Source organism: Salminus brasiliensis, chromosome 1 (assembly GCF_030463535.1).
Source record: "Salminus brasiliensis chromosome 1, fSalBra1.hap2, whole genome shotgun sequence".
Taxonomy (NCBI): Eukaryota; Metazoa; Chordata; class Actinopteri; order Characiformes; family Bryconidae; genus Salminus; species Salminus brasiliensis.
Genome location: NC_132878.1, coordinates 68,605,775 through 68,630,847, shown reverse-complemented (window position 1 = coordinate 68,630,847; position 25,073 = coordinate 68,605,775). Strand labels below are relative to the sequence as shown.

Here is a 25,073-nt window from a genome sequence, read left to right as displayed (position 1 = left end):
TACAATTACTACTACCACCACCACCACTACTACTACTACTACCACCACTAGTACAAGTAGTTCTACTAGCACTACTACATCTGCTACTACAACTACAATTACTACTACTGCTGCTGCTACTACCACTACTGCTACTACTGCTACACTTACTACTTCTACCACTACAATTACTACCACCACCACCACCACCACCACTACTACTACTACTACAGCACTAGTACTACTTCCAATACTACTACATCTATTCTAACCACTACTACTACCACTACTGCTCCTACTACTACACTTACTACTTCTACCACTACAATTACTACTACCACCACCACCACCACTACTACTACTACTACAGCACTAGTACTTCTTCCAATACTACTACATCTATTCTAACCACTACAACTGCTACTACTACTACACTTACTACTTCTACCACTACAATTACTTCTACCACTACAATTACTACTACCACCACCACCACTACTACTACTACTACTACTACTACAGCACTAGTACTACTTCCAATACTACTACATCTATTCTAACTACTACTACCACTACTGCTACTACCGCTGCTACTACTACTACTACTAGTACTGCTACTACCAGTACTACTGCTACAACTACCACCACTCCTATTCCTGTCACTACTACTAATAATAATACTACCACTATTACTACTTCTATAACCACTACTGATACTACTAATAACACTAATCTTTTGTGGTGTGTACCTTGAGGCAGTATTGTGCAACCATGTGAATAACTGATTGGTGATCATGTTTTTAATTAAAATATATGTAATAAAATGACAAATTACACAATCAATAACACCAGAAAAAACAACATCAAAAAACACCAGAACCACAAGTATCCTCATATACTTATAAACACTCATAGTCATCGAGCACCCTCAGCCTCCATTTGCTCTGCAAATCAGCCTCAATTTTGGAAGATCCTTCCTTTGAGGTTCTGGTCCACGTTGACATGATTGTGTCACTCATTACCTGCAGATTTTTTGGGGATCACTTTTTCATGCTGCGAATCTTCCATTCTACCACATCTCAAAGGTGCTCTGCTGGATTCAGATCCTGTCAATGGGAAGGGCCCTGAAGATCACTGTTCAGTATACCAGTTTAAGTGACTTTTGCTTTGTGGTATGGTGTATAATCATACTTGTACTAACTGTTAAAAGATGAGTAAATTGTGGTCATGAAGGGATGCACATGGTCAGCAACAATTCCCAAATAGTCTGTGGCAGATCTTACCGTCTGTGTGCCTCAGCAGAAATCAACATCAGTCCAGGCTATGTTTTTCCAGTTTTGCTGAGCCTGGGCTCAAATGTTCGTGTCTGTTATTGATGCTTTTGTGCTCACTGCAGTTGTACAGAGTGGTTATCTGAGTTACTGTAGCCTTTTGGTCAGCCTAGTCTGTCCATGTGTAGACCTCTCTCACTAAGAAGGCCTATCCCTCTGCAGAACTGTCGCTTACTAGATGTTTCTAGATGAGTAAACTCTGGAGACTGTTGTTCCGAAAATCTCAGGAGTCCTCAAACCATCCCGTCAAAATCACTGAGACCACATCGTCCCGCGTTCTGATGGTTAAGCTGCTGGCCATTATCTATATGATTTTAGTGCATTGCACTGCTGCGACATGATTGGTGACTGATGAGGTAATAGCATGAATATGTAGGAGTACAGGTCTACAGGTACACTCTATCACCAAACCTCTCTTTCTTCTCCTGCTTCCACCTTCTTTCTTCCTTTTGCTCTTTCATTTTCCATACACATCAGTGACACACACCCTCACACACACCCACACTTACACAAACACAATAACTCCATTGTACTCAGCAATTTTAATCTGTGTCCTGAGGCATTGCTTGTATCTCCAATGTGTGTGTGTGTTTTACTGGTTTTAAATAGAAGTGTTTGTTGTTTATTGTTTGTTTCTCTTACAGACTGAAGGAAAGGGACATTGAACCACCTTCCACCTTAACGAATCGGACAGTTTTCCTGTTTTTCTGAAAGCTGGTGAAGGAAACCCGCTTCCAACCCTCCATTCCCGCAGATCCGCCCTCCTTCCAGACTACCAGATGTGGTTGGTGGAGTAATTAAAATGATCTTATTCTCCTTACTTCCAGGAAGCACAGAACCACATGTTTCCCCCGAGCAAGAAGCATTGCTTTTCACAACACCAGAGCCCTTCATGAGACATTAATAACTACAAGAACAGTTCTCCTATTTCACATTTATTACAATAGCTACAAATCTATGATGAAGATACTACAATAATTCAGCGCCACAGTAACAGCAACCTCACTTCCAGGTGGATAGTATTGTTAACCCATGACAGGATTTTGTACCAAGCATAAGAACCTCTCATACAGAGTTCTGACCAAGTTACAAAAAAAAGTCCCTATTCACAGCACAGTTACTTATTCAGCTTCAGTAATACTACACCAACAGTAGAAATCTACACTCTACACAATCTACACACTAGCACAAAGGGTTCTATATGGTACTGAAATGAGGGTTCTATGACCTTTTAGATGGCTCATAGTCAAATGGCCCTACATAGAACCATGCACAAGAGACTTTCCACCAATCTAATGAACCATTTAACCAGACAAAGAACCATTTTAGGTTCAGCATCTGAATTATTTAAATTTGCAAAGTTACACATGTTACACATGCAACATAATAAACACACTAGATGCAAATACACACTGCTGACAAGTATTCGGTGGTTGGTGTGGCACAACAGATAACACCACTACCTGGCAGTGAGCTATTACACCATGTGGGAGACCAGGGTTCGATTCCCAGTCTGAGTGACTGTGCTGTGCTACACTAATAAGAGTCCTTGGGCAAGACTTCTAACACTGCATTGGCCCACCTCTGTAATATGAGTAACCTTGCTCAGCTTAATGCTGTAAATGTAAATTCAAGTCAAGACTGAGAAGATAAATAGGCAATAAAGTCATTTTACACCAGACATAAAATTTTATAACAATTCAGAGTGAACGGGGCTTAGATAGGACTAGAAAAAGTGCATTTCCTAAAGGAAACACAGAATGGCTGCTAGGCTTAAGTGGTTCTCACTTCCAGGCAGTTGGTAGGCTTTTCCTTTGTGGTTGCTATTGTATTCCATGTGGTATCTATGTATGTATGGTCTTACTAGCTGGCTGCTATGGTGTTGCTTGGTGGTTGCCATAGTGTTTCTAGGTGGCCACAATGGTATTTCTGTGTGATTGTAAATGGGGGTTTTAAAAGTTCTGGCCCACTGTGAGGATTATAAAGGTCTAGGCCACAGTAAGGAGGGGGGGGCTGTAAAATTCTGGCCCACAGTGCAAAGGATTATAAAGTTCTAGCAACCGCAATGGGGGCCACCATAAAGGGTCCTGCCCCATAGTGAGGAGGGTTGAAGGGTTCAGGGCCACAGTAACTGAATGGCCATTTTCTGTTTAAAGTGTGAGGGGTCTACTTCTGGTTAATAAGTGCCCATTGCCCTTCTATATATTTATTTTAGTTGCTGTGGTTCTATATAGAACATGTGCCTTTAATAAAAAATTATTTTAGTAAAGCAGTATAATTAAAACAGCTGTAATCATTTAAGACTACCAGTCAGTCATCACTGCTGTAAGCCTGTACAACAGCGCCATCAAGTGGCCGCATTTAGCTCTGTGTTTTGTGAGCGAGATCAACTCCATTCCAACTGTAGGCTACACACTGCTGCAGCTGCTGCAGAGGGGAGAACATCTGGACTGGATTAGGTAGCACAGAACGTCCTGGCTTCAAGAACCCCACAGGAAAATGATCATTAAAAATCCGGAAGGCCTATACTGCTGCAGAAACAGGGATGATCTCCACACAGTTTTTAGAAGGGGGTTAGTTTGTGTACACTTACAGTATCATCCGTTCGTTTATTTAACTACCAGATTGCCTACACTTACAACAGATAGCCCAGAGTAATACTGTCGCTCAGGGGCGCCCTTTAGCGTCTGAAGAGGTGAACCTGAACCTGCCCATACTCTCAGGTGTCTGAAAAGGAAGAAATGCTGCCTACTCAGACCAGGCAGGAAGGCCTCCAGTCTTGTCTGCATCAAAGTGGAATAATCTAGTTTTCTTTTTATTGGGTGGAAATGTGGATGGATAATGACACAGACTTGAATAATAAAGACTTGATTGGTGCCCCTCCCTTCGGGCTGGTCTTCCTTTCTGCACAATGCAGCGGCACGGGTCGTCTTCAGCGTTTCTAAGTTCAGTCATGTCACTCCTCTGCTGCGTTCTCCTCACTGTATCTGCTTCCTGCACCAGATTCAAAACCCTGATGCTGGCCTACAAAGCCAAGAATGGACCAGCCCCTCCGTACATGATGGCAATGGTCAAAAGCCGATCTGCACCAAGAGCCCTTCCAGCTTGACCTCGGCTTGACCCACCATCCCTTAAGATCCACAGAACCAAGCACCCAGGCTTTTTTTCTGTCCTGCATCGAAGTGGTGGAACGGACTTCTCCTGGGTGTCCGAACAGCAGAGTCGCTCGCTGTCTTCATCACCTCTTCCGAGAGTAGTTGGGTGAAGTGTAGTGTTGAGTATTGTGGTCTCCACACTGACTCTTGTGTTTAGTAGCGTCTAAGCTTGGAGGGGTCTTTTGGATCCTAGTCGATATAAACTAGCTGAGGGTATTTTCTGAGTAAACAGTGAAGCACTAAGTAAGCCGCTCTGGATAAGAGCATCAGATAAAGGCCTTAAATGTAAATGTAATGACAGCACAGCTAAACTATCATGTCAGCTACCTCCAGGTTCAGACAGAGCCTCTATGTAGTGATCGTGAAATTAAGGGACAATTAGTAAAACTGAGGGAACAATTAATTGAATGGAGAGAATGGTTTTTAAATAGAGTAATCAGATTCTCAAAGGAAATTGATTAAATAAATTGAGGGAATGGATTTTTAAATAAAAAAAAAACAATTTATTAAATGTATTAAATTGAGGGATTTGATTGGTTAATATAGGGAACAATTTATTTAATTGAAGGAAGCAGATTTTAAATGGAAGGAATTAATTGTCCTCTAAATATAGGTTTTTTTTTTTATCTTGACACCTCAGGAGCTTCATACTGGGGTCTTTACAGTGTGAGTGAATCTCTGAAATGTTTGAAAGTCACTCGTTTGTTGCTGCTGGAATTATTAGAGAGGCTATGCCGGCTAACGTCCATGGGCGAATCTGAAACGGCCCCATGTTCCCTATGTAGTGCACACCGGCCAGGCAGTTATGACCCCAGAGTAATGCACTCTTCGCACAAGTAAGAGCTCTTGGTGTTTCAGACATAGTGGACAAATCATTTGTAGGCGTGTATAAGGCTGTTTAGAAGTCTGTTACCGCCTAAATAGTGCCCTACTAAGTAGGGGGCGAAGTCGAGCAGACGAGCTTCGCGTAGTCCCGCCTCACCCGGACATGTGTACGTGCTGACGAATGGTGGGAACGTAATGACGTCATTACGTTTTTTGTTAGCGTTCCGGTTAGCAGGGTGCTAACGGGAGCGCAGAGGCCACACGCGCGGAAAACAATGAACGGTGCGATTCATAAAAACCGTAAACAACGTAAATAAGACCGAGCGGAGAGTGCGGAGTTAACCTAACGCGCTGTGGACACAGAGCCAGGACATCAGCTCTGAGGGCGGAGTGTGAGGAACCGTGTGTGAGGGCCGGTGTGTGTGTGTGTGTGCGTGCGTGCGTGAGAGAGAGAAAGTGTGTGTGTGTGTGTGTGTGTGTGTGTGTGTGTGTGTGTGTGTGTTTGTGTATGAGCGCGCGTTAGTGTGGTGTATGTAGGGTGCTGCGAGCGTGTGCCGGTGTGTGTGTGTGATCATGTACCCGGCCTGGAGCGGTTTCAGCGGGGCGCAGCCGCCGCCACCGCAGCCGCCCTTCGTCCCCCGCGCCGGGCATCCCCGCGCAGCGCCACCCGTAGGCGGGTTCGGAGGGTTCGGCGGTTACGGGGCTCCGGCTCCAGCTCCGGCTCCGGTCGCCCAGTCCAACTTCTCCAGTCTGCATGAGCAGCACCTCCAGCAGATGCAGCAGCTTCAGCAGCTCCACCAGCGCCAACTCCAGTCGGTGCTGCACCACGGCACCGCGGGATACCCTCCAGCTCCTGCTCCCGGTTCTGGCATCGCACCTGGGCCCTGGCAGGCGGGGGCTGGCGGCTTCTCCTCGGCGCCTCCGAGCGTGAAACCTGGCGATGGCAGCGTCTTCAGCGATCCGCCCCCTCCTCCTCCTCCTCCTCCTCCTCCTCCTCCGCAGGCCAGGGGTCCGCCTGAACCTCCGAAAAACCCTGTCGCGGAGAACTCTCAGAAATCCAGCGAGCCCCCTGCAGAGGAGCCGCCGGAGAAGGCTGACTTCTCCTCCATGTCCTTACAGGCAAGTGGCGGTGTTTACTGAAAGCTCTGGGTGACAGATTGAGAGTTTGAGATGAACACATTCAGAGTGGGGTTTGGTGTGAAACCAGGTGGTGCTGATGGGATCCAGGCGTCATCTTGACTACAACACAGATGTAGCCAGTGGACCTACACCTGTCTCTGATACTCATACTGATGGTCAGATAGTGATAAGTTTAGAGATGAGTTGTGAATGTACCCCCCCCCCCCCCACACACACACACACACCATGTGGTTTGAAATGCATTAGATAAAGACAAGGTTTTTGTGAGACAGCGAGGGTATACACAACTACAAATACAGCTAACTAAATGGGATCACCCCTCACAGACCTTTACGTCTTACTCAGGGAGGAGAAAAGCTGGAGCTTTTAGAGGCATGGAACTCCTCAGGCGGCTGGTCCATTCACCACCACCACCTGTGGTGGAAAGTTTCTGTAGAGCAGCGCTTCACACCAAACCCACTCTGAATGACCTTTACGTCTTACTTGTTCGATTATACAGAGAATTTTGGAAACTGAAGCTAGTTGTAATAGAAACAGATGATCACATAACTTTAAAGGATTGAGTTGATCATGGAAGTTCAGTTTGTGCACTTTGTAAGTAAAAGCTTAGTTAAATATTTCCATATATGACTTTCTTTCAAAGCATTAGATATTAAAATTATTATATTTATTACTTTATCGTTTTTGACTATATTAAAAAGCATGTTCACTATAAGGTGCTATTAATAGTTTTTTATTGTTGATGCTATTATTATTATTATTATTATTGTTGTTGTTGTTGTTATTATTAGCAATAGTAGTAGTAGTCTGATGATCTGTCCTGCCCCCATCCCGTCCCACACACCCTCAACAATGTTCTACAGAGTAACTAAGCATGTAGACCCTCTTTACGGAGCACGTGGGAGTTACTGTTTACTGTGTTTACGCTGGCAGGAGCAGCAGGAGTATTGGTACAAACAACACCTTCAAAACCTCCAGAAGTTAAAGAATGAAAAGGCAAAGCAGAACCAGAGTGCAGGAGGCGGTTTGCCGACTAAAGGAAGTGAACAGACTCTACCGACTCCTCCTCCTCCTGCAGAACCCCCGAAGAACGCGCCTCCTCCTCCCCTACCCAAAGACGAGCCACCCCCACCTCCTCCACCTGAGGACACTAAGGTAAACAGCCCAGCGTATTTTTACCTACAAGGGTCTGGTTTGATCTGATGTTCTGGATGTTACACTGTTTCTGAGTTGCCCTATTTCAGATGGAACAGAAAAAGTACTGGGTGCTGTCTGTACCCAGCTGGAATATCTGTGTTCTTTCCAATTACAGACCAGAACCAGCTAAAGTAGGGGGGGCTCTTTTTACACTGTGAGGGGTGATCCCATTTAGTTGGTTGTATTTGTAGTTGTGTATACCCTCGCTGTCTCACAAAAACCTTGTCTTTCCATATGTTTTTGTGGGACAGCGAGGGAATACATACACACACAACCACTACTTACCACTACTATATCTATCTATATATATATATATATAAAATGTGTGTGTGTGTGTGTATGTATGTGTATATATATATATATATATATATATATATATATATATATATATATATATATATACACACATACACACACACATATATATATATATATATATATATATATATATATATATATATATATATGTATGTATGTATGTATGTATGTATGTGTGTGTGTGTGTGTGTGTGTGCATGTCCACATGTTGCTTTAAAGTTCAACACCATTAACTACTACTGACTTCCATTGAAAGTTCAGTTTTTGTTCTGTGAAGTTGCTGCTTTGGCGATGCTGTTTTTTGTGTGACAGAGGTGATATGTACACAAGAGAAGCTTTTGCAGACAGTGCTGGAATAAATTGTGATATTTTGTCATTGACACAATTAAATAAACAAATCCAAAAGTAATGGACAATATGTCTTGGGTATTAGGCGAGTTATTTTTCTTCTACTGCTTTCTGTTCATTGACTCTTTGCTCCATTTAGCCCAGTGGTGTGGCTACCTGTGGAGACCCAGCGGAGGCTGCTCGTCTGCAGCAGCTACAGGCAGCAGCGGCTCAGTGGCAGCACGTACAGCAGCAGAGAGCCGGGTACCAGTACCAGGCACTGATGCAGGAACACGCCCAGCTGCAGCAGGTCCTACAGCAGTACCAGCAGGTCATTCAGCAGCCGGCACATCTACAGGTACCCACCTTCAGTAGCATGTCCGTGTGAAATATTTTACTCTCTAAGCAAAAAAAAAAAGGTTCTTAAACATGCTTTATCATAGTATGTTTACACTGAGTTGGATGTTGTACTCATCACTGTTAACTTTATTCTGATTAACCTCAGTGTGCAGTAGGTGCTCATGGTGGGTTTGTATTTTTAGGCTGCATAGGGTTATCTTGCTTGGGCTTTATATATGCTTTATGGACCTTACTTACTGAGAAAGGCTTCTTTCGATTAGGTGTTAGTAGCTGTATATCACTGGTCCAGACAGATGGGTAATATGTGGTCTGTTATTGTAGCAGCACAGCACTTAAACAATGAGACTTAACTCATTTGACTGATTAATACACAGTTTTTGTACACGCCTGAGAGACAAAGATGTGTGTTAGTTGGCGAGTCACGCAGCAGCTGATGCTAGTTGAGGTTTGTCCTTTATGTAGTGAGCATCAGCTATGTTGCTCTCTTTCACCTCATCTGGTTAAATTGTAAAAGGCTGCACGTAGTCCACCAGCCGTTACTAACAATTGGCTATCATGTACCATTTTACCAACTGGCTAGGTAAGTTCGCTTGGATAGGTGTTAAACAGATTATCAGATTCTTCCACATCACAAACACCTGCCAGCTTGGGACCTGAGCCAGAAAGAAGTGAAGGGTCTCTGAGACAGTTGTCTATTACTAAACATGCAGTGATAAATGTCCTTTTTTTGTCTCTGCTTCAGACCATGCCCTTAGACATGCAGCTACAACACTATGAGATGCAACAGCAGCAGTTTACTCCAGTGTTGCAAAAGTGGGACAGACACTTCAAACTGTGGCTTGAGCAGTTTCAGGCGTATCCTCACAAAGACCAGCTGCAGGACTATGAAGGCCAGTGGAGACAGTGGCAAGAGCAAATGAACACAACTTCAGCCCATCTGCATGAACGCGTCACTACGCTGCGAGCCATGCAGCAACAGTATGGTGCCAGTGACCCCTATGGAGGTGTGATGGGACCATATGGACACCCTAGGCCTCCTGGCCCAGATGCACACATGCAGATGCCTGGCCAGGTAGGCCCCACTATGTTGCCAAATAAAATGGATCCATCCACCGGCTCCCGTCTTCAGGGACCACAGAGCATGCCAGGCTCAAATGTGCCAGAATCATGCCCACCTGGAGGACATGACTCTGCTGGTCCTTCTGGACCAGTGACAAGACCGCCTGGTCCTCAAGGAAGGTTTGAAGGGCCTAGAGGTCCAAGGTAATGGCAACTCATCACATTTTTGAAGAATAAGAATTGGAAGTGATATGGTATTCTGGTACCCTGCCTTTAAAAGCTGTTTTGCTGACTTTTTTTTTTACAATGTTTTTAGGTTTGAAGGACCAAGGGGTCCACGGTTTGAACCACCACTACAACAGCACTTTAGTGGGCCTCCTAGATTTGATGCTGGTCAACAGTTTGGAAGGCCTCCCAGAGGAAATCCTATTCGACCAGGGGCTCCAGGGCGATTTGAGACTCCTCCAAGGCAGAATCCACCCATTTGCTTTGAGAGACCCCCTGGACCACCTCCTGGGCCGCCCACACAGCCTGTCCTTGGCTCACAAAACACGCCTGGTTCTTTAAATCAATCTAAATTCCAGCCAGCTAAACCTGCTGAAGCACAGGCCCTCCCATCTCAGACTGGTACAGGCCAGAACGAGAATAAAACACCTCAAAATAAAACACAACAACCTAATGTTTCTACTTCTAAGTCTTTGTCAGATGACGTAATTGATTCAGTAGATGCTTTTTTTGTTCAAAGTGATCCTATTCCTCAGACTAAAGCAGATACAAGCGAGAAAGCTGAGGAACCTGCTAAAACGGAAGAATTGTCAAAAGAAGCCTTGAAAACTGTGTCGACATCCTCATCGATTCAGTCAAAGCCGCCTCTGAGTACTGCCAATAAAACATCACAAAATTCAAGTTCAGAAATGCAGAAACCTAATAACGCAAGTAATGGACCCCAACAGCGGCCAAAGCCCCTTCAACAAGACCCATTTAAACCTAATATGCCCACGGAGCCTTCTGGTCCCCCACAAGAGATCATGCACCCTGGTCCCCCACATACTATGCGTGGTAGGGGCAGGGGTCAGGGCCCTTTACCAATGCGAGGAAGAGGTCTCGCACGTGGTCGTGGACTTCATGGTGGACCAATGGGTCCCCCTCCTGACCCCGGTTTTCAGGGGAACGTTTCTTATGACCACCAGCCACCAAGTGAGGAGCCAGAGGATTATGCTTGGGGAGACCAAGAACAACCTCAAATGATGGATGGCCAGGGACCCAATGAGATGTGGCATCCGGATAAGCATAATTTTGCAGAAGAGTATTATGAAGAGTCTGAAGAGCAGGGTCCACCTAGAGGTCCTCAAATGGAGCCACCCCAGGCTGCGGAAGAACACTGGCAGGAGGAACCGTCGGAATACTGGGAAGAGGGAGATCCGTACTGGAATGAGAGGCGCCCACCAATGCACCATAGGCCCCCATTTCCTCCTGGAGGACCTAGACGCCCACCTTTCCATCCTCGCTTTATGCCCCATGGTCCACGACGCCCACCTCCACCGGGCAATATGGGACCTGACCCACATGGACCTCCCCATATGAATCGAGAACCTATGGGGCCTCGATTCAGACGTGGCCCTGGTCCCTGGGGGCCACCTCCACGGCATGAGATGATGGGGCGAGGCATGAGGCGGCCGCCTCCACCTCATGAAGTACAAGAGCGAGAAGGGATGGGCCAGCCGGGTTTCCATGATGAAATGGACAGGGAACCTGGTTGGCCTCCTCATCCTCATGGCAGAGAACCCAGGCGCCCTCCAGTACCACCTCATGAAATGATGGAGAGGGAAATGAGAAGACCACCCATGCACCCTCCTCCAAATCTAAGAGACAGGTGGCGAAGGCCACCGCTTCCTCACGAAGAGTCTCAGGAGGCCTATAGGGAGGAATTTGACGAGTACGGTCCAGAGGATGATGGATACCGAAGACCCCCACCTGATTACCGTCAACGGGAGTACCAGGAGGATGAGAAGTATTATCCTCACCCGCGTGAGGATTGGGGAAGAGAGCGCCAAGACCGTGACTTTCTTCCGCGTCCGCCGCATGGTCCACCAGACCATCTTAGAGAAGATCTGTGGATGGAGGGAAGGGAGAGACCCTTGCCATACGAGGGCGAGGATCGGCTTAGAGGAGAACGAAGACCAGGTTATGCTGATAGTCCTCCGTTTCGAGACAGAGACAGGGAACCGCCTTTCCATTCACGCCCTGATTGGGAAAGACCTCCTCCACTACCACCTCCTCCACCACCAGAGAGAGTCTACCCTCATCATATTGATGAACATGGACCCCTTTATGAAAGGAATCCAGAGCTTTCTATTGCTCCTCCAACCAGCGGTGCTCCTGATGCTCCACTTGATCAGTCATCTCCAGGGGCAGCGACAGCTGTGCTTGCTCTTTCTCAAAGGCAGCATGAGATCATCCTCAAAGCTGCTCAAGAGCTAAAAATGATAAGGTACATATTACAAGAATTTTAAACAAATATACTCCATGTGGGAAAGCCTAGTCTTATCCGCGGAATGCTGGTGGTGTTGCAGGGTTTTAGTCCAACCAGGTAGGAGTAATCTGATGAATTACAAACACGGGAGCGGGAGCACACCCATTGTGGATAAGGCTGGACAAGATTAGCTCTGCATTATTTTGTGTGGGTTTGGGCAGACTGATATTTCCCCCTCTTGTTTTGTTTTTGTTAATAGAGAGCTTCAGGAGAGTAAAAAGGCTTTTGGGGATACAGTTACAGAAACTACTGGACGGGGGGCTGAGCTTCCTGCTGGTCTTCTTGGATTAGAAATCCCACCTGAGGTTAAAAGTGCGCTCCAGGTATGTTTCAGATTTGTCGTTTACCACTGGAAGATTACTGGTTTAAAATCTTGTAAACAGCTTCTGATTGTGTCATTTCTCTATCTAAAGACTACCAATCTGCTATCTGAAACCGGACCGGCTGTTTGTGGTAGATCTTTGGAAACTGTAACAGATTTCCTCCATGGACCCTCAGCACCAGCACCAACTCTCATCGCCAAAACAGTGGACTATGGTCATGGTCATGGTAAGTCTGTGCAGACATCTTTTGATGCGTTTAGTATTTTGGTGTTTTTATGTGTCATATTTTATGTTTTATATGTGTGGATACGTTAAGTAATCGACTGCTGTGTCCTCCTAACAGATGTTGGTACCAAGGTGGAGAGAATTTCATACGGCGAAAGGATTGTTTTAAGGCCTGATCCGCCTCCGTCTGATCGCTATGAAAAAGGTTGGATTATTTGCTAGTAATGCTGGTGCTAGCGATTTGCTAAAGTTTTGATGTCCTGACATATTTTATGCCTCCTTCGTTAGAACCTTTAGGCCGCAGAGATCCATACTATGATAGAAGAAGCGATGCATATGCGGACCAGCGAGACTATGGAAGAGATTGGGAAAGGGATAGGGAAAGAGACATTCTTCGAGATAGGCCCCCTGGGGATTATGACCGAGAACGATATGACCGAGATCGCTACTCCAGAGATGAGAGGTAAGCCTTTTGTCTTTGTCTGTGCACAAAAAAGTAAGCGGGGTTCAGTGGACTACGATAAAGTGGGAGAGAGAATTCGGCCCTCAGTAAATGGGCCTTTTGTTACTTCATGTGGCGTCAGTCATCTCCAGCTGACAGAGCGCTGCTTTTAACTGCGCTAAAGACTGATGATAAGTGTTTGAATCTCTATTGTCTGATCAAGGCCTCCATCAGGCCCTCCACGGCCAGGATACAGGGAACGCGAGCGAGACCTGCGAGAACATCAGGGGCGCACTAGCCGGGATCGGGAGCTTTACAGTCGGCCAGGCTACGAGAGGTCTTCATATGAAAGAAGTATTGAGCGCTATGACCATGGGCCTTCTGGCTATGGAAGTAAGTACAGGAAATCTTTTTTTTTTCTTTTCAGGTGTTACAGACTGAAAAGGGGGAAATTCAGCCTAAATGGCCATGGAACATTTTATAGAGCATCTTTTAAAATGAACCAATAGAAGCCCCTTACACTTCCTGTTGTGTGTTTCTACTTTTGTAATTAATCATTTATTTATTTGTTTACCAAAATAACTCTTGTCTAGATTTTACAATTTTTGTCAGTCTAATCTGTCTAGAAATATGTCTAATGCCTGTGTTCCTTCCTCTCAGATGACAGGCGGAGTTATCCTGATGAACGACCTCCTCCAGCAGCCTCCCTGCCTCCTCCTCCTCCCATTCCCCAAAGAGTGGAGAAGAAACCAGACACCAAAAATGTAGAAGACATTCTGAAACCTCCTGGTCGAACCAATCGTCCAGATAGGGTAGGATTTTGGACTGATTGTGATCTGGTCTGGTGTTTTACTGTATGTTGTGTTTAAGGTTTTTTTTCATGTTCACTTTCAGATTGTGGTTATAATGCGAGGCCTTCCAGGAAGTGGAAAAAGTCATCTTGCCAAACTCATCCGGGTGAGATCGTCTTTCACTTCTAAATCTGTTACTAAAGTCCCTTTCCCACTCAGTCACTGTGCCCCAGATGTTTATCAGCAGCTAAACAGAAATGGAAATCCCAGTGAAGTGAATCTGTCTGTTTCTCATAAAGAAAGCCACTGCAGTTCCCCCTAGATTGTGAACAGAATCTAGTACATTAGCATGAAACAACTGTTTGTTGTACAACTAATCTGAATGTTTAGATCAGATTGGGGTCAGTGAGTGTTGGTGCTTTAGAGGTTTCCAGACAGACAGATGCAGCCTGGATGTGGAAAACATTTTTAGAATGAAGTGGATCTGGTACCTGATTTCAAAGAAAAGCAATACATTTATTAAATAAATTAAGCTAAAATAGTGTTTAATGATTAAACACTTAGCGTATCCGGTATCCTGATAACCTCCTAGGTATAGATCTTTGCTCCGCTTCATATGAACTCTGTGATACGAATCTCTGTTGGCTTTTTTAGGATAAAGAGGTGGAGTATGGTGGGGCCCCTCCCCGGGTGCTCGGCCTAGACGACTATTTCATGACGGAAGTTGAAAAAGAAGAACGAGACCCTGATACGGGGAAACGTGTAAAGACCAAGGTCTGAAGAACTTCTTAACAGTCTGAATTGATGGTTTGAAAGGCTTTGATGGCAGTAGAGAAGCGTAACCGTGTATAATCTGAACTGCATTCACTCTGTAGGCCCTTGAATATGAGTACGAGCCAGAAATGGAGGATACGTACAGAAACAGCATGCTGAAAACGTTTAAGAAGACTCTGGATGATGGTTTCTTCCCCTTCATCATAATTGATGCCATAAATGACAAAGTCAAATATTTTGATCAGTTCTGGAGCTCAGCCAAGACAAAGGGTTTTGAGGTAAGTTGTTTTGCCCTGGGTAGAGCTAGATTTGGGGTGTGTTGAGTTACCAGAATCAATGATAGACTTGCACTTTATTTCATGTTCGAATATTCCAGGATGTAAGCAGTTTAGCATTTAATTCTCTCCCTCCAGACTAAAGAGCTGCAGAGGTTTGTCTATATAGTGTCGTTTGGGTAGGAGGGGGTTGTGTACCAGACTCCTGTTTTTCTTCTAAAGAAGTGATCATGCTAAATCGAGCTTTCTTACCATCATGTCGTATTTATTTATTTATTTGTTTGTTGTATTTTAGATAGCATTTTAGATTTGACATTAACACGGAGTTACAGTAACCACGGAAAGCTTGTACAGCTATTCCAGCAATTAACAAAATACGTTTTTGAATTTGAATGTAACTTTTCTGCGAAGTGTGAGCATTTCTATGACGCTGGTTTACCTTTGCACAGGTGTATGTGGCAGAAATCTCAGGTGACCATCAGGTGTGTGCTAAGAGAAACATACATGGTCGGAAACTGAAGGATATTACAAAGGTCTGTTTTTCTTTTTTTTGTTTTTTAAATGTCATTTTTCTATTGTGTTTAACTTTGAAAATAAAGAGGAATTGTGCTGATTTAGGAGTAAAGATTCTTTTTTTTGACGTTATCCGCTGGTCTACAGCCTTCTCCGCACGTTTGAAGATAACAAGAAAACACAGCTGGGTGTAGTGAGAAGGGTTGTAACTGAATGTGATGTTTTGTCTCCAGCTGGCGAGTAGCTGGGAGTCTGCTCCTGTACACATGATCCGCCTGGACATCCGCTCTTTACTGCAGGACGCTGCGATCGAAGAGGTGAGTAAAACCAATAAAATGAAAGAAGCCTTTGTTTGTCAGGGTTTTAATTGCAAGGCTGAAAACATATGGTACAAAAACCTGACCGTCGTTCGTTATTTGAGTCTTTATTTAAATTATGAATTCATTTGTTGTCTTTCATTTTTGCTCACAGGTAGAAATGGAGGACTTCAACCCGTCAGAGATGGAAGCCCAGGCTGATGAGAAGAAGGAGGATGAGGAGGAGTTTGATCTGGTAGGACTTTTCTTTATCCTTCTTCTTTTCCCCTGGTTGTTCTCTTTTTGGAAGAAGCTTCCTCTGAAGGCCTCTGAAAGCTCACAATGTACAATTTAGTCTTCGTTTGTTTGTGTGCGTGTTTTATTTCTTATACATAATTTATAAGAAATAGTACAAATCAGACAAACTAAATTAAATTAATCAAATTAAAATGTTCTACATGTTTCTGAAACCAGTCGGGAATATTGTTACAGTGTAATAGACGTTTCATATTTATTCAGTGGTTATAATACATTATATAATGCATAGTTTTAGTTGTAAAAAATATTTTAGCTGTAAATTGGAAGTCTGTATAATATTTGCTTGTTGCGAACTGGTTATTATGGTTTCAGTGGAACATTTTGTGGGCATCCATGCTGAAAATACAGATGCCAAAGCATTTTTCACTGATTTTAAATGTAAAACTTAAAAGCCAGGCCTGAGACGAAATATATTTCCATCTTTTTTCCTGGTGGAAAAAAAACTTTTTTTTTTCTTCAATATAAAAAATATAATTTAACATTTATTTTAATTTTATTTAAATAAAATAGACATATTTGACAATATTAGTCTTTTTGACAGTGGCCAGCAGGTGTACATGACTGCAGAAAATGAAGTGTTGGTTTCAGGTTTCATCAATTATTTCAGATGTTCTCATTTATGGCCTGCATAATTATCGTATAATTATATCGTATTGTATTTATAGTATCGTATTGATATCCATTGCTATACCAGTGCCTGTAAAACTCCCTCTCGCCTCCCTCCTGGCAGTAGGTTAACTCTGGCGGTTTACTTTCCAGTAAACATCCTTGAGTGTACACTGTGTTTTTGTATTTATGCTAATGGTTCAGATCTGATTTGATGGATTTTCCTTTTGGTTTGCTTGCATTCTAAAACAAACATGAAACAAAGTGGTGAAGTCTAAATTGACTAGAATCTCTCAAAAGAATGTGAAATTCAGAACATTAGAACATCTGCGATGTTTCACTTCCTCAGTATCGCATAGTGAAACATGGGGCACACTTTACATGTAGTTCTTGCGGATTGTAGTCTAAATGACTCTATATAATAATTCTCTCCAAACAGAAGCAGCGATGTAACAAGTACCACTTTCTGGGTAGTAAAGTGTTCTCTGTAGTAAAGTGCATTGGTTGGTTTCTCTCATTTGTGTCGGACAAATTGAGTAGATGTCATTTTTACATACATGTGATGTATATTCTTTTTATCATGGCTGAGCAAATCGGATCTGTTATGTGATGAATCTGAACATCACTACCTATAATTCAGTGCACCCCAGATGGGCTCTGGGTTCTAAAAAAGGAGCAAATGGAAAGTGGTCTGAGATCTCCTCAATGCTGAAGAGGAGCAGAAAGAGAACAAATGGCAACTTCACTTTCAGCTTCTCTTCAGCAAAACTGACTTGCGTTTGTTTAACATCAACTACATGTGAAAACTCCCTGAGCTAAGTGCGTCTTAGAGGTGAAAATGGCAATTTTAGCTCCTAAATAAAGCAAGGGTGCCCAGTTCTGGTCCTGTACATCTAACACCCTGGAGAGTTCAGGTTCAACATGCCTGACTCCAATATCCTGATGATCCCTAAGGACTTTCTTTACCGTGATCCGAATAAGGTGGGCTAAACTCTACAGGGTGCTGCACTCTTTAAAGGAAAAAAGAGGTTCTTCAGCGATACTGGTTGTGCCTGGATAAAGAGTTCTTTGCGTTGATAGATGGTCCTTTATAAAACCCTTCAAAATGGTTCTGCTTCAGAAATGAACCAAAAAAGGGTTCCACAGTCATGTGTAATTTTTTTGTCTGTGCTATATATAAAATCCTGTTTGCTTTGTGTGTACATCAGTGAGACCAGGACTAGGACTGGGCTCCCTTCTTCTCGTGTGTGTGTGTGTGTGTGTGTGTGTGTGTGTGTGTGTGTGTGTGTGTGTGTGTGTGTGTGTGTGTGTGTGTGTGTGTGTGTGAAGTGTCCTAACGCTGTACTCCAGTAAAAGTGTTCCGGCAGTGAAACAACTTTAGTAGAGAAACAACAGCAGTAGGTTGTGACTACTGGAACTGCAGTGGAGCCTCTTATTCCATCCAGCATCTTTTAGTTAAGGAACTGTGTAAAATAAAACATCTCCAGTGTGAAAGGGGAAAAACACTTCATTGAGCACATTTGCAAACATTAAACACTAAATGTGGCATGTTATAAGGTAATGGCACTTTAATCATGTTTTTATTCCCCCCTCCCATGTTAAATTAGGTATATTGTGACTAAAAATAGCAGAAAATCATCTGGACATGTAAATGGTTCAATATCCAAAAATGCACTTTTACTCTGTTGTAGAAAGTCTTTATATCGTTCTAAAGCTATATTTTACATATGCATGTGCTTAGGGTTTTGCGTTGAGATACAAATAGTACTGTTAGTTAACAATGCACTGATTTCACTGAGCAGTATGGCAAAATTCATGACATTTTGCAAAGAAAGTCATTTTTTCTGATCATTGAAAGGTTCAACAGAATGCTTGCATATTATGACAGAAACTGAATTTGTCATCAATAGAATTTATATATAGAATTTGTCATCAATTTCCCACCTATAACCACAATAACCGTTTTCTCTTCTTTTATTAATTTTTTGGTGGTAAAGGCCTTTTTCTGTGGCACAAACACAATAATCGTATTGTAATAAAAACAGAACATAGTTTTGGAGCATAGCCAGACAGTGGTGTGTGCTGTTTGGCAATGCATAACTCACTGAAATAATAAGACCTGTAATGTGACACGTTTTGGAGGCATACTGAAATGGCTGAACTTTCTCATACCTTGACTAAGTTTAATTCTGGACTTTCTCGACCATTTAATGGTAAAGTGTTCAGTAACTCTGTACAATCCCAAACTGGGCTTAATCCACATCGCTGAAACCTTTTTTTTTAATTTTATTATTATTTTTTTTAATAAAACCTTGCAATCAAAAATGAATTTGCCACTTTTCTACAATACAGATTTAAAATCCTTTACATTGAAGATAAACCCTAGTAACCTAAAGCTCTGTGAGCCACGCAACAGTTTTCTAAAGAGAGTTGGTTACTCAGGAACAGCAGGCTCAAACATAGGATTTCTCTCTTGGTGACAAAACATCTCTCAATCGCTACATTCGGAAGCATGATCTGTTTAATGTGTGTGTGTGTGTGTGTGTGTGTGTGTGTGTGTGTGTGTGTGTGTGTGTGTGTGTGTGTGATTTTTGTTTTTTTTCCCACTGGGAAAACTGATATACTGTCTGAATATCAAACACTAATGTAGTATGTGTTGTACAGAGTTGTAAAATTAAGCTGTGTGTGTGTGTAAAAAAAAAAAAAAAAAAAAAAAAAAGAATTGTGCAATATTGTTTGTTTGAGTTTGTATCATTAGTGTAAACAGCAGCAAACTAGATTTGAATTTTCTAAAGGAAAATTAAAAGATCTGCCAGTGAGGATCATGACTGACAAAAGCGCCAAATACATGTTGACACAAACTACTGGTCAACTCCCTAATTTCTCCAGTTTTTACTGACCTTGAAAGAGCCCAGTGCTTAAAAACTGAAAACAGTAGATTGAATAAACAGTAACCAGTAGTGTTGAATAAACGGTAACCAAACCAGCCAGTTTATTTGTAAAGGGATAAAGAAAGGTTACAAAATGGTCATTTTTAAAGACCTCAGTTATCAGATGCTTATATTCTGCGTACTGAAGGAGAGTCTGTGCAGACAGGTAATGTTTGTGTAAGGCTGTCTGTACTCATTAACTTAAAAAGTTATTTATTAAAACAATGTTTAATGTACTCATGCATGTCTCACACAGGTAAGTAACAATAAGGAATTATTGTTGTTGTTATTATTATTATTATTATTATTATTATATGAACAATTCATCTGGATCTGTAATGGATGCAGTGATATGAGATGTTTGACACTACTTAATACTGTACAGTTATGAAATAAGTAATGTAAATCTGTTGGTCTCATGCATCGTGCGGTGCAAAACGAAATGAAAAATGAAACGATTAATAAGTAGACCCATGTTCAGATAATTATATAGAAATGAAAATACATCTAGAATTATATGAAAAGTCTGGATTTTAGGTGCAATGAAGAATACAGATAAGGATATGGTAGGAATCTGAGATGTATTGTTCAAATGTGTGTTCAGTGCAGTGCTGTGTAATAGTAGTGTGTGGCTTTAATAAATTCCTTTTTATTTCATGCTATTTGACTGACTGAGCAGATGATCTGAAGTGTGTGTGTGTGTGTGTGTGTGTGTGTGAGAATCTCTACATAATTTGCTCGAGAACCATGTCCATTTCCAACACAAATGCTGTGGCTTTTTTTTTTTACTGACCTTGAAGCAGCTCAATCCAGTAAATCACCTAAATGGCAAACTGCCTGGGCTTACGAACGGAACAATCATGTAAAGTTTAGTTGTATAGGAATATGAAGAGTTGGAAAAATGAGCCAAGTGTTTCCTTCTGACCGATTAACTGCTAAAGACAGAGGTACAGAATGATGAATCAGGGACCCTCACTGCTGCGTGATTAATTCTAAATAAAGGTTTGAAAAAAAAATTGCTTTTGCAACATAATCCCACACAAATCTTTAAGTGCTAGTCAATTGGTGGGGGGGGGGTGAGCCGAAAAAATGTAGAATATGGTCTTTTTTCTGATCTATACCATCACCATATAACGTCAAAGCAAAACAAAAGCACTTGTGGTAATGACTGGATCTGGGGAAAATTTACAAAACAGAATTTCTCAGTTTAGCCAAATATATCTTTAATCCAAAGTCTGACCTCTCCAATAGGAAGACCACTGCAGGATATTTCTATTGTACAGTCCTTAATTTCGGTCTTAAATTATCTAAATAACCTCAGGGCTGTTTTTTTGGGCTCTGAAAAAAACTAGTCTGGGGCCTCTACTTAGGCTAGGCATAGACTTGATCCGTGCCTGGAATTCAAGCCTATTGTATTAGAAACCCTGAAATAGTCTCTTCATAAATACTTATTTTCATCCCATTTTCATCCCAAATTCAGATACTGAATTTGTTCAGTATCTGTCCCCCTACCCAAACAGAAATGGATATTTCTTGAATATTGCATGTTTAGTGGTGTCTGTAATACAACTGATTTGTGTTCTTCTGTGCTTCAGAGTATTTCATGCTCTCACAGTTTGGCGTGGAAATATTTTACTTCATATACAGAACTGGGAGATGCTGTATGAAATCATTTTTTCAAAGATATGCAAAATAAGTTTCATTAATAATGGGACGGCTGTTTAAAAAAAAATCGCCCAGGCTGGGCTTAGATCTATACCTCAGTGGCAGTGTGTTTACAGTACGTGTTGTGATGCTGCTGTTTGGATTTATGACTAACTATTGCCTCTTTTAAAGCAATCATCTTTTCACCCAAAAGAGCCATTATTACCCCCTCCTCCCCTCCACCACCTCCAACCCCCTCCTCCCCCACCCCCTCCTCTTTTTCCACACCATCTTGAAGATTAACAACTGGAGTGTCTCTCTGTAACGTAGGGATACCTTCCAAAAAGCAAATGGGAGATGGACACATCTGAGGCCAAACTCGGTAGGTGTCTCCGGAGTGTTTTAGTGTTTGTCACTTTGTCTGTCTAATGTACTGGAATATTGATGATCAATATAATATCAGATTAAGGTTTTTTTAAAGTTAGTTTTTAAAACTTTTGGTGTGGAATTTGTGGCTAGGAAAGGGTGATGACCTTGATAATGCTTTTTTTCCCGTCAAGACAAGCTGGACGGTCTTGCGGGTGGAGGAAAAAGAAAGCGGGACACGGATGTTTCGGGAATAGAGGATTTCCTTCAGCTTCCGGACGACTACGCCAGCCGTATGTCGGAGCCTGGCAAAAAGAGGGTAAAGTGTGCCTCCAAACACTAAATTCTCTTACAGCGCATACTTTGCTTTTCTGCTAATGAACTACACATTAATAATATACTCTATAATAAAAAAAGCAGCTGATCCTTCAAATGCTCACCACCTCCTCCATACACCCTGGAAATCAGTAATAATAATAATAAGTATTATATTTACCTCTTCCCTCACTTCCCTCACACAAATTTTGAATCTCAATTTGTCATTACACTTCTGTTCAAAGTATATATGTGCAAAATTCTCATTGTTACAAATTGTACGTACATTTATTGTCATTGTTTTTCAGAGTGAAGTGAACTGTGTGTCTGTGTAGATCGAGCTTCTGCTCATTTGTATGTGTATATGTTTGTGTGTGTAGGTGCGCTGGGCGGATTTGGAAGAGCAGAAGGACGCTGACAGGAAGCGTGCTATTGGGTTTGTTGTGGGTCAGACAGATTGGGAGAAAATCACGGATGAAACGGGTCAGCTGGCTCAGAGAGCGCTCAATCGGACAAAGTACTTTTAGCAGTGCTGTGTTTTTTATTACTTGCAAGGTAAATATATTCCTCACTTCCACTTTCCTACATATTGACTTGGGGTTTATGTAGACAGGCATTAATGAAAAAAAGCATTAAAAAGTGTCAAAGCTTAGATATGCATTATATCAGTACATTTTCATTTCTTTACATCTGTGGTTTCAGCTCCAGTCCTGGGGACCCACTGTCCTGCACAGTGGCCAGGTCTTTGCAGCCCCAAACCCCAAAAACCTGATCCAACCGATGAAAGGGTGATAATTAGGACTGGAGCTGAAAAAACATCTTAACAACCTATACATTAGCACAACCCTACATTCTGTAGTCAGAGATAAGAGAGATTAAGCACAATGCGCTCGTGCTGAGCTGCACAGAGAGAGAGAGAGCGGGGGGAGAGAAAGAGAATTTAACTGTATTGGGTTGAGAACACCCCTGTAGTTAGTATAAAGGTAAATGAATTTTCTGTGCTTTTTGTTTGGCAGTTTTTCACGTTTGCTCTTTCTGCTTTGTTTAAAGGTGCAGGGGGTAGGATTTTGGATTTTAATGTTTAAGAGATCATAAATCGAAGGCGTCATTACGCAAGACATCGTAGGTCTTACTGTTTCTGCAGAAACTCCTCTCTTCAGTTAAACGTACAAATTACAAAATCACATTTATTTATTTTTTTCTACCCCCTTCATCTTTTATTGCCCAGACTTAAGTCTCAGAGCTCACAGTTAATGTGTTTTTATTTATTTAAACTCATTTTCAGGTTCCAGTTGGCAAAGTGGATTCCTGTGCTGTACAGTACCACTGAGTGAAGGGTGGAGAAACTCTGTGTCCAGCAGAAGCTTTTGGAGCATAGTAATGAGTCTAGTGCCCACCCTGGCTTTCGTAAAGCGTCCTGCAATAGTAGTCTTAGCCCAGCTCTCAAGTTTTAGTTACTTTTATGCTTTCTGTGGTGAATTTCTGCAGCAGTTATGATTTTGATCATAGTTGTAAACCTGTTGGACCGGTTACTTTGCTTTTTTTTAAAAAGGATATTCTACAGAATACGTGTTTTTTGTTTGTTTGTTGTTGTTTTTTTTTCTTCTTTAAATCTGTACTGTAAGGTCACCAAGATCACCAATAAATGTCACATTAAACGGTCTTTAAAACAACCTGTATGATTTAACTGGCTAAACTCCAGGTTGTTGTCTTTAATGGCACAAGACGGCCCGTATGAGTGACTATAATTGGGTGAGATGTTCTGTATGCTTTTGTAAATTCTCCCCATCACCTCCACCACCTTTTTTTTGTTTTAAATATTAAATGAGACTTCTTAAACAACACTCAGCACTTTTTACTGTTTTTAAAATAATAAGACAATTCCAAAGGGCCTAGCTTGCAGGCAACAGGAATTTTAGACATTTAATTCATTTAAAAAAAGCTCAAAGCTCAAATGGTGCCAAAACCAATAAGAAAATGTAAAAGACAATGCTGTTAAGTCTATGTGAAGTAAAGCTGGAGATACATGGATGTGTCGGTACATGAGCTACAGTACTCACAAATCTAAAATTCAACGTTGTGACTGCTTCTTTTTCTAAGGCCAGGGGACCCAAACTTTCTAGAGACGCTCCTGTGGTTATCCCTCAGCCTCAGTCCAGGTTAAAGCCATAGATCATCCCCAGAAGTCAGCACAACTTTTAATACAACCGATGTAACCATTTTTTATGTAATAACCATAGGGACTGGTCAAGGGTATGCGTAAAGGGTTTATTGGAGCGTTTTCACGCCTATAGTTGGTTTGCTCTGGGTTGAATCTGTTCAACTTGGAGGTGTTTTCCTCTTGGTTTGGTTTGTTTTCACACAGGGAAAAATTCAAGCGTGCCGGAATGCTTCACAACAAACCGTATGAGAACGTTCTCTTATTGGTCAGATCTGTCTGGGACGGGAGCAAGAAAGTAAATACAGCATACCAGGTTAAGACTTTGCTATGGGAGCTGTTTAGCTCAAACCTGCGTAGTACACCTAATAATTGGGTCAAATCACAAACGAACCACTCCACAGTTTGTTTGGGACCGGTACCGGGCCGAGACCACCTCTTCTTAAGGGTCTCTGTGTGGTTCTTTTGGTCCTTATCCAAGTGCGGTTACTGTGTTCACATGTGCCCAAAGGGTCAAACTCAACCAGACTAAGTGTGTGTATTTTTGGACCCTGGTCTGCTTACTCCGTGAGTTCGGTTTGGTGAAGTGTGAAAGCTGTTTTCGAGTCCTCCTAAAATCGGTGGTTTGAGCTTTGCTTGTAGTGCGGTGTGCTGCATGTGTAGAAGCTATCCACTCCCAGTGTGTGGGGTTGCATGATTCGTTCATTTTGTCACGTCACTCCTTCAGCCAAAAACCGGCCCTTTGTTTGCAGGTGGCTGCATGGTGAAACGCCATGACTCCAGAGAGTGCTGTTCTACACTTTTCGAGTGTTTGTAACCAATGAAAATGAGGAAAAGCTTTAAACAAATGAATCTAGGCTGTTCTGTTTTGCA

At 42.3% G+C, this 25,073-nt stretch overlaps 1 protein-coding gene across 2 annotated transcripts; it reads left to right on the top strand.

Annotated features, from left to right (window-relative positions):
- The first annotated feature begins 4,506 nt into the window (after positions 1-4,506).
- Positions 4,507-23,886, top strand: ylpm1 (YLP motif containing 1). 2 transcript variants are annotated; one of them, XR_011980142.1, is made up of 22 exons: positions 4,507-6,409; positions 7,364-7,585; positions 8,433-8,630; positions 9,375-9,895; positions 10,008-12,182; positions 12,424-12,547; positions 12,638-12,773; positions 12,891-12,977; positions 13,061-13,235; positions 13,438-13,607; positions 13,875-14,026; positions 14,109-14,171; positions 14,660-14,779; positions 14,881-15,057; positions 15,504-15,587; positions 15,801-15,884; positions 16,039-16,119; positions 21,692-21,743; positions 21,922-22,046; positions 22,423-22,597; positions 23,093-23,208; positions 23,328-23,886. XR_011980142.1 is itself a non-coding variant. In XM_072688037.1 (21 exons), exons 1-20 carry the CDS (start codon positions 5,864-5,866, stop codon positions 22,567-22,569), a joined length of 5,439 nt encoding a protein of 1,812 aa, XP_072544138.1. In that variant the 5' UTR covers positions 4,507-5,863; the 3' UTR covers positions 22,570-22,597; positions 23,328-23,886. The 2 variants fall into 2 exon arrangements, 1 of the variants encoding a protein (XP_072544138.1); XM_072688037.1 differs by lacking the exon at positions 23,093-23,208.
- The last annotated feature ends 1,187 nt before the right edge of the window (positions 23,887-25,073 follow it).

What these genes read in the sequence shown, in the direction of transcription:
- ylpm1 (XM_072688037.1), top strand. Translation starts at nt 5,864, where the DNA reads ATGTACCCGGCCTGGAGCGGTTTCAGCGGGGCGCAGCCGCCGCCACCG. An exon ending in TCTCCTCCATGTCCTTACAG is followed by an intron (nt 6,410 to 7,363) that starts GCAAGTGGCGGT and finishes TTACGCTGGCAG; the next exon opens with GAGCAGCAGGAGTATTGGTA. An exon ending in AGGTTAAAAGTGCGCTCCAG is followed by an intron (nt 12,548 to 12,637) that starts GTATGTTTCAGA and finishes CTCTATCTAAAG; the next exon opens with ACTACCAATCTGCTATCTGA.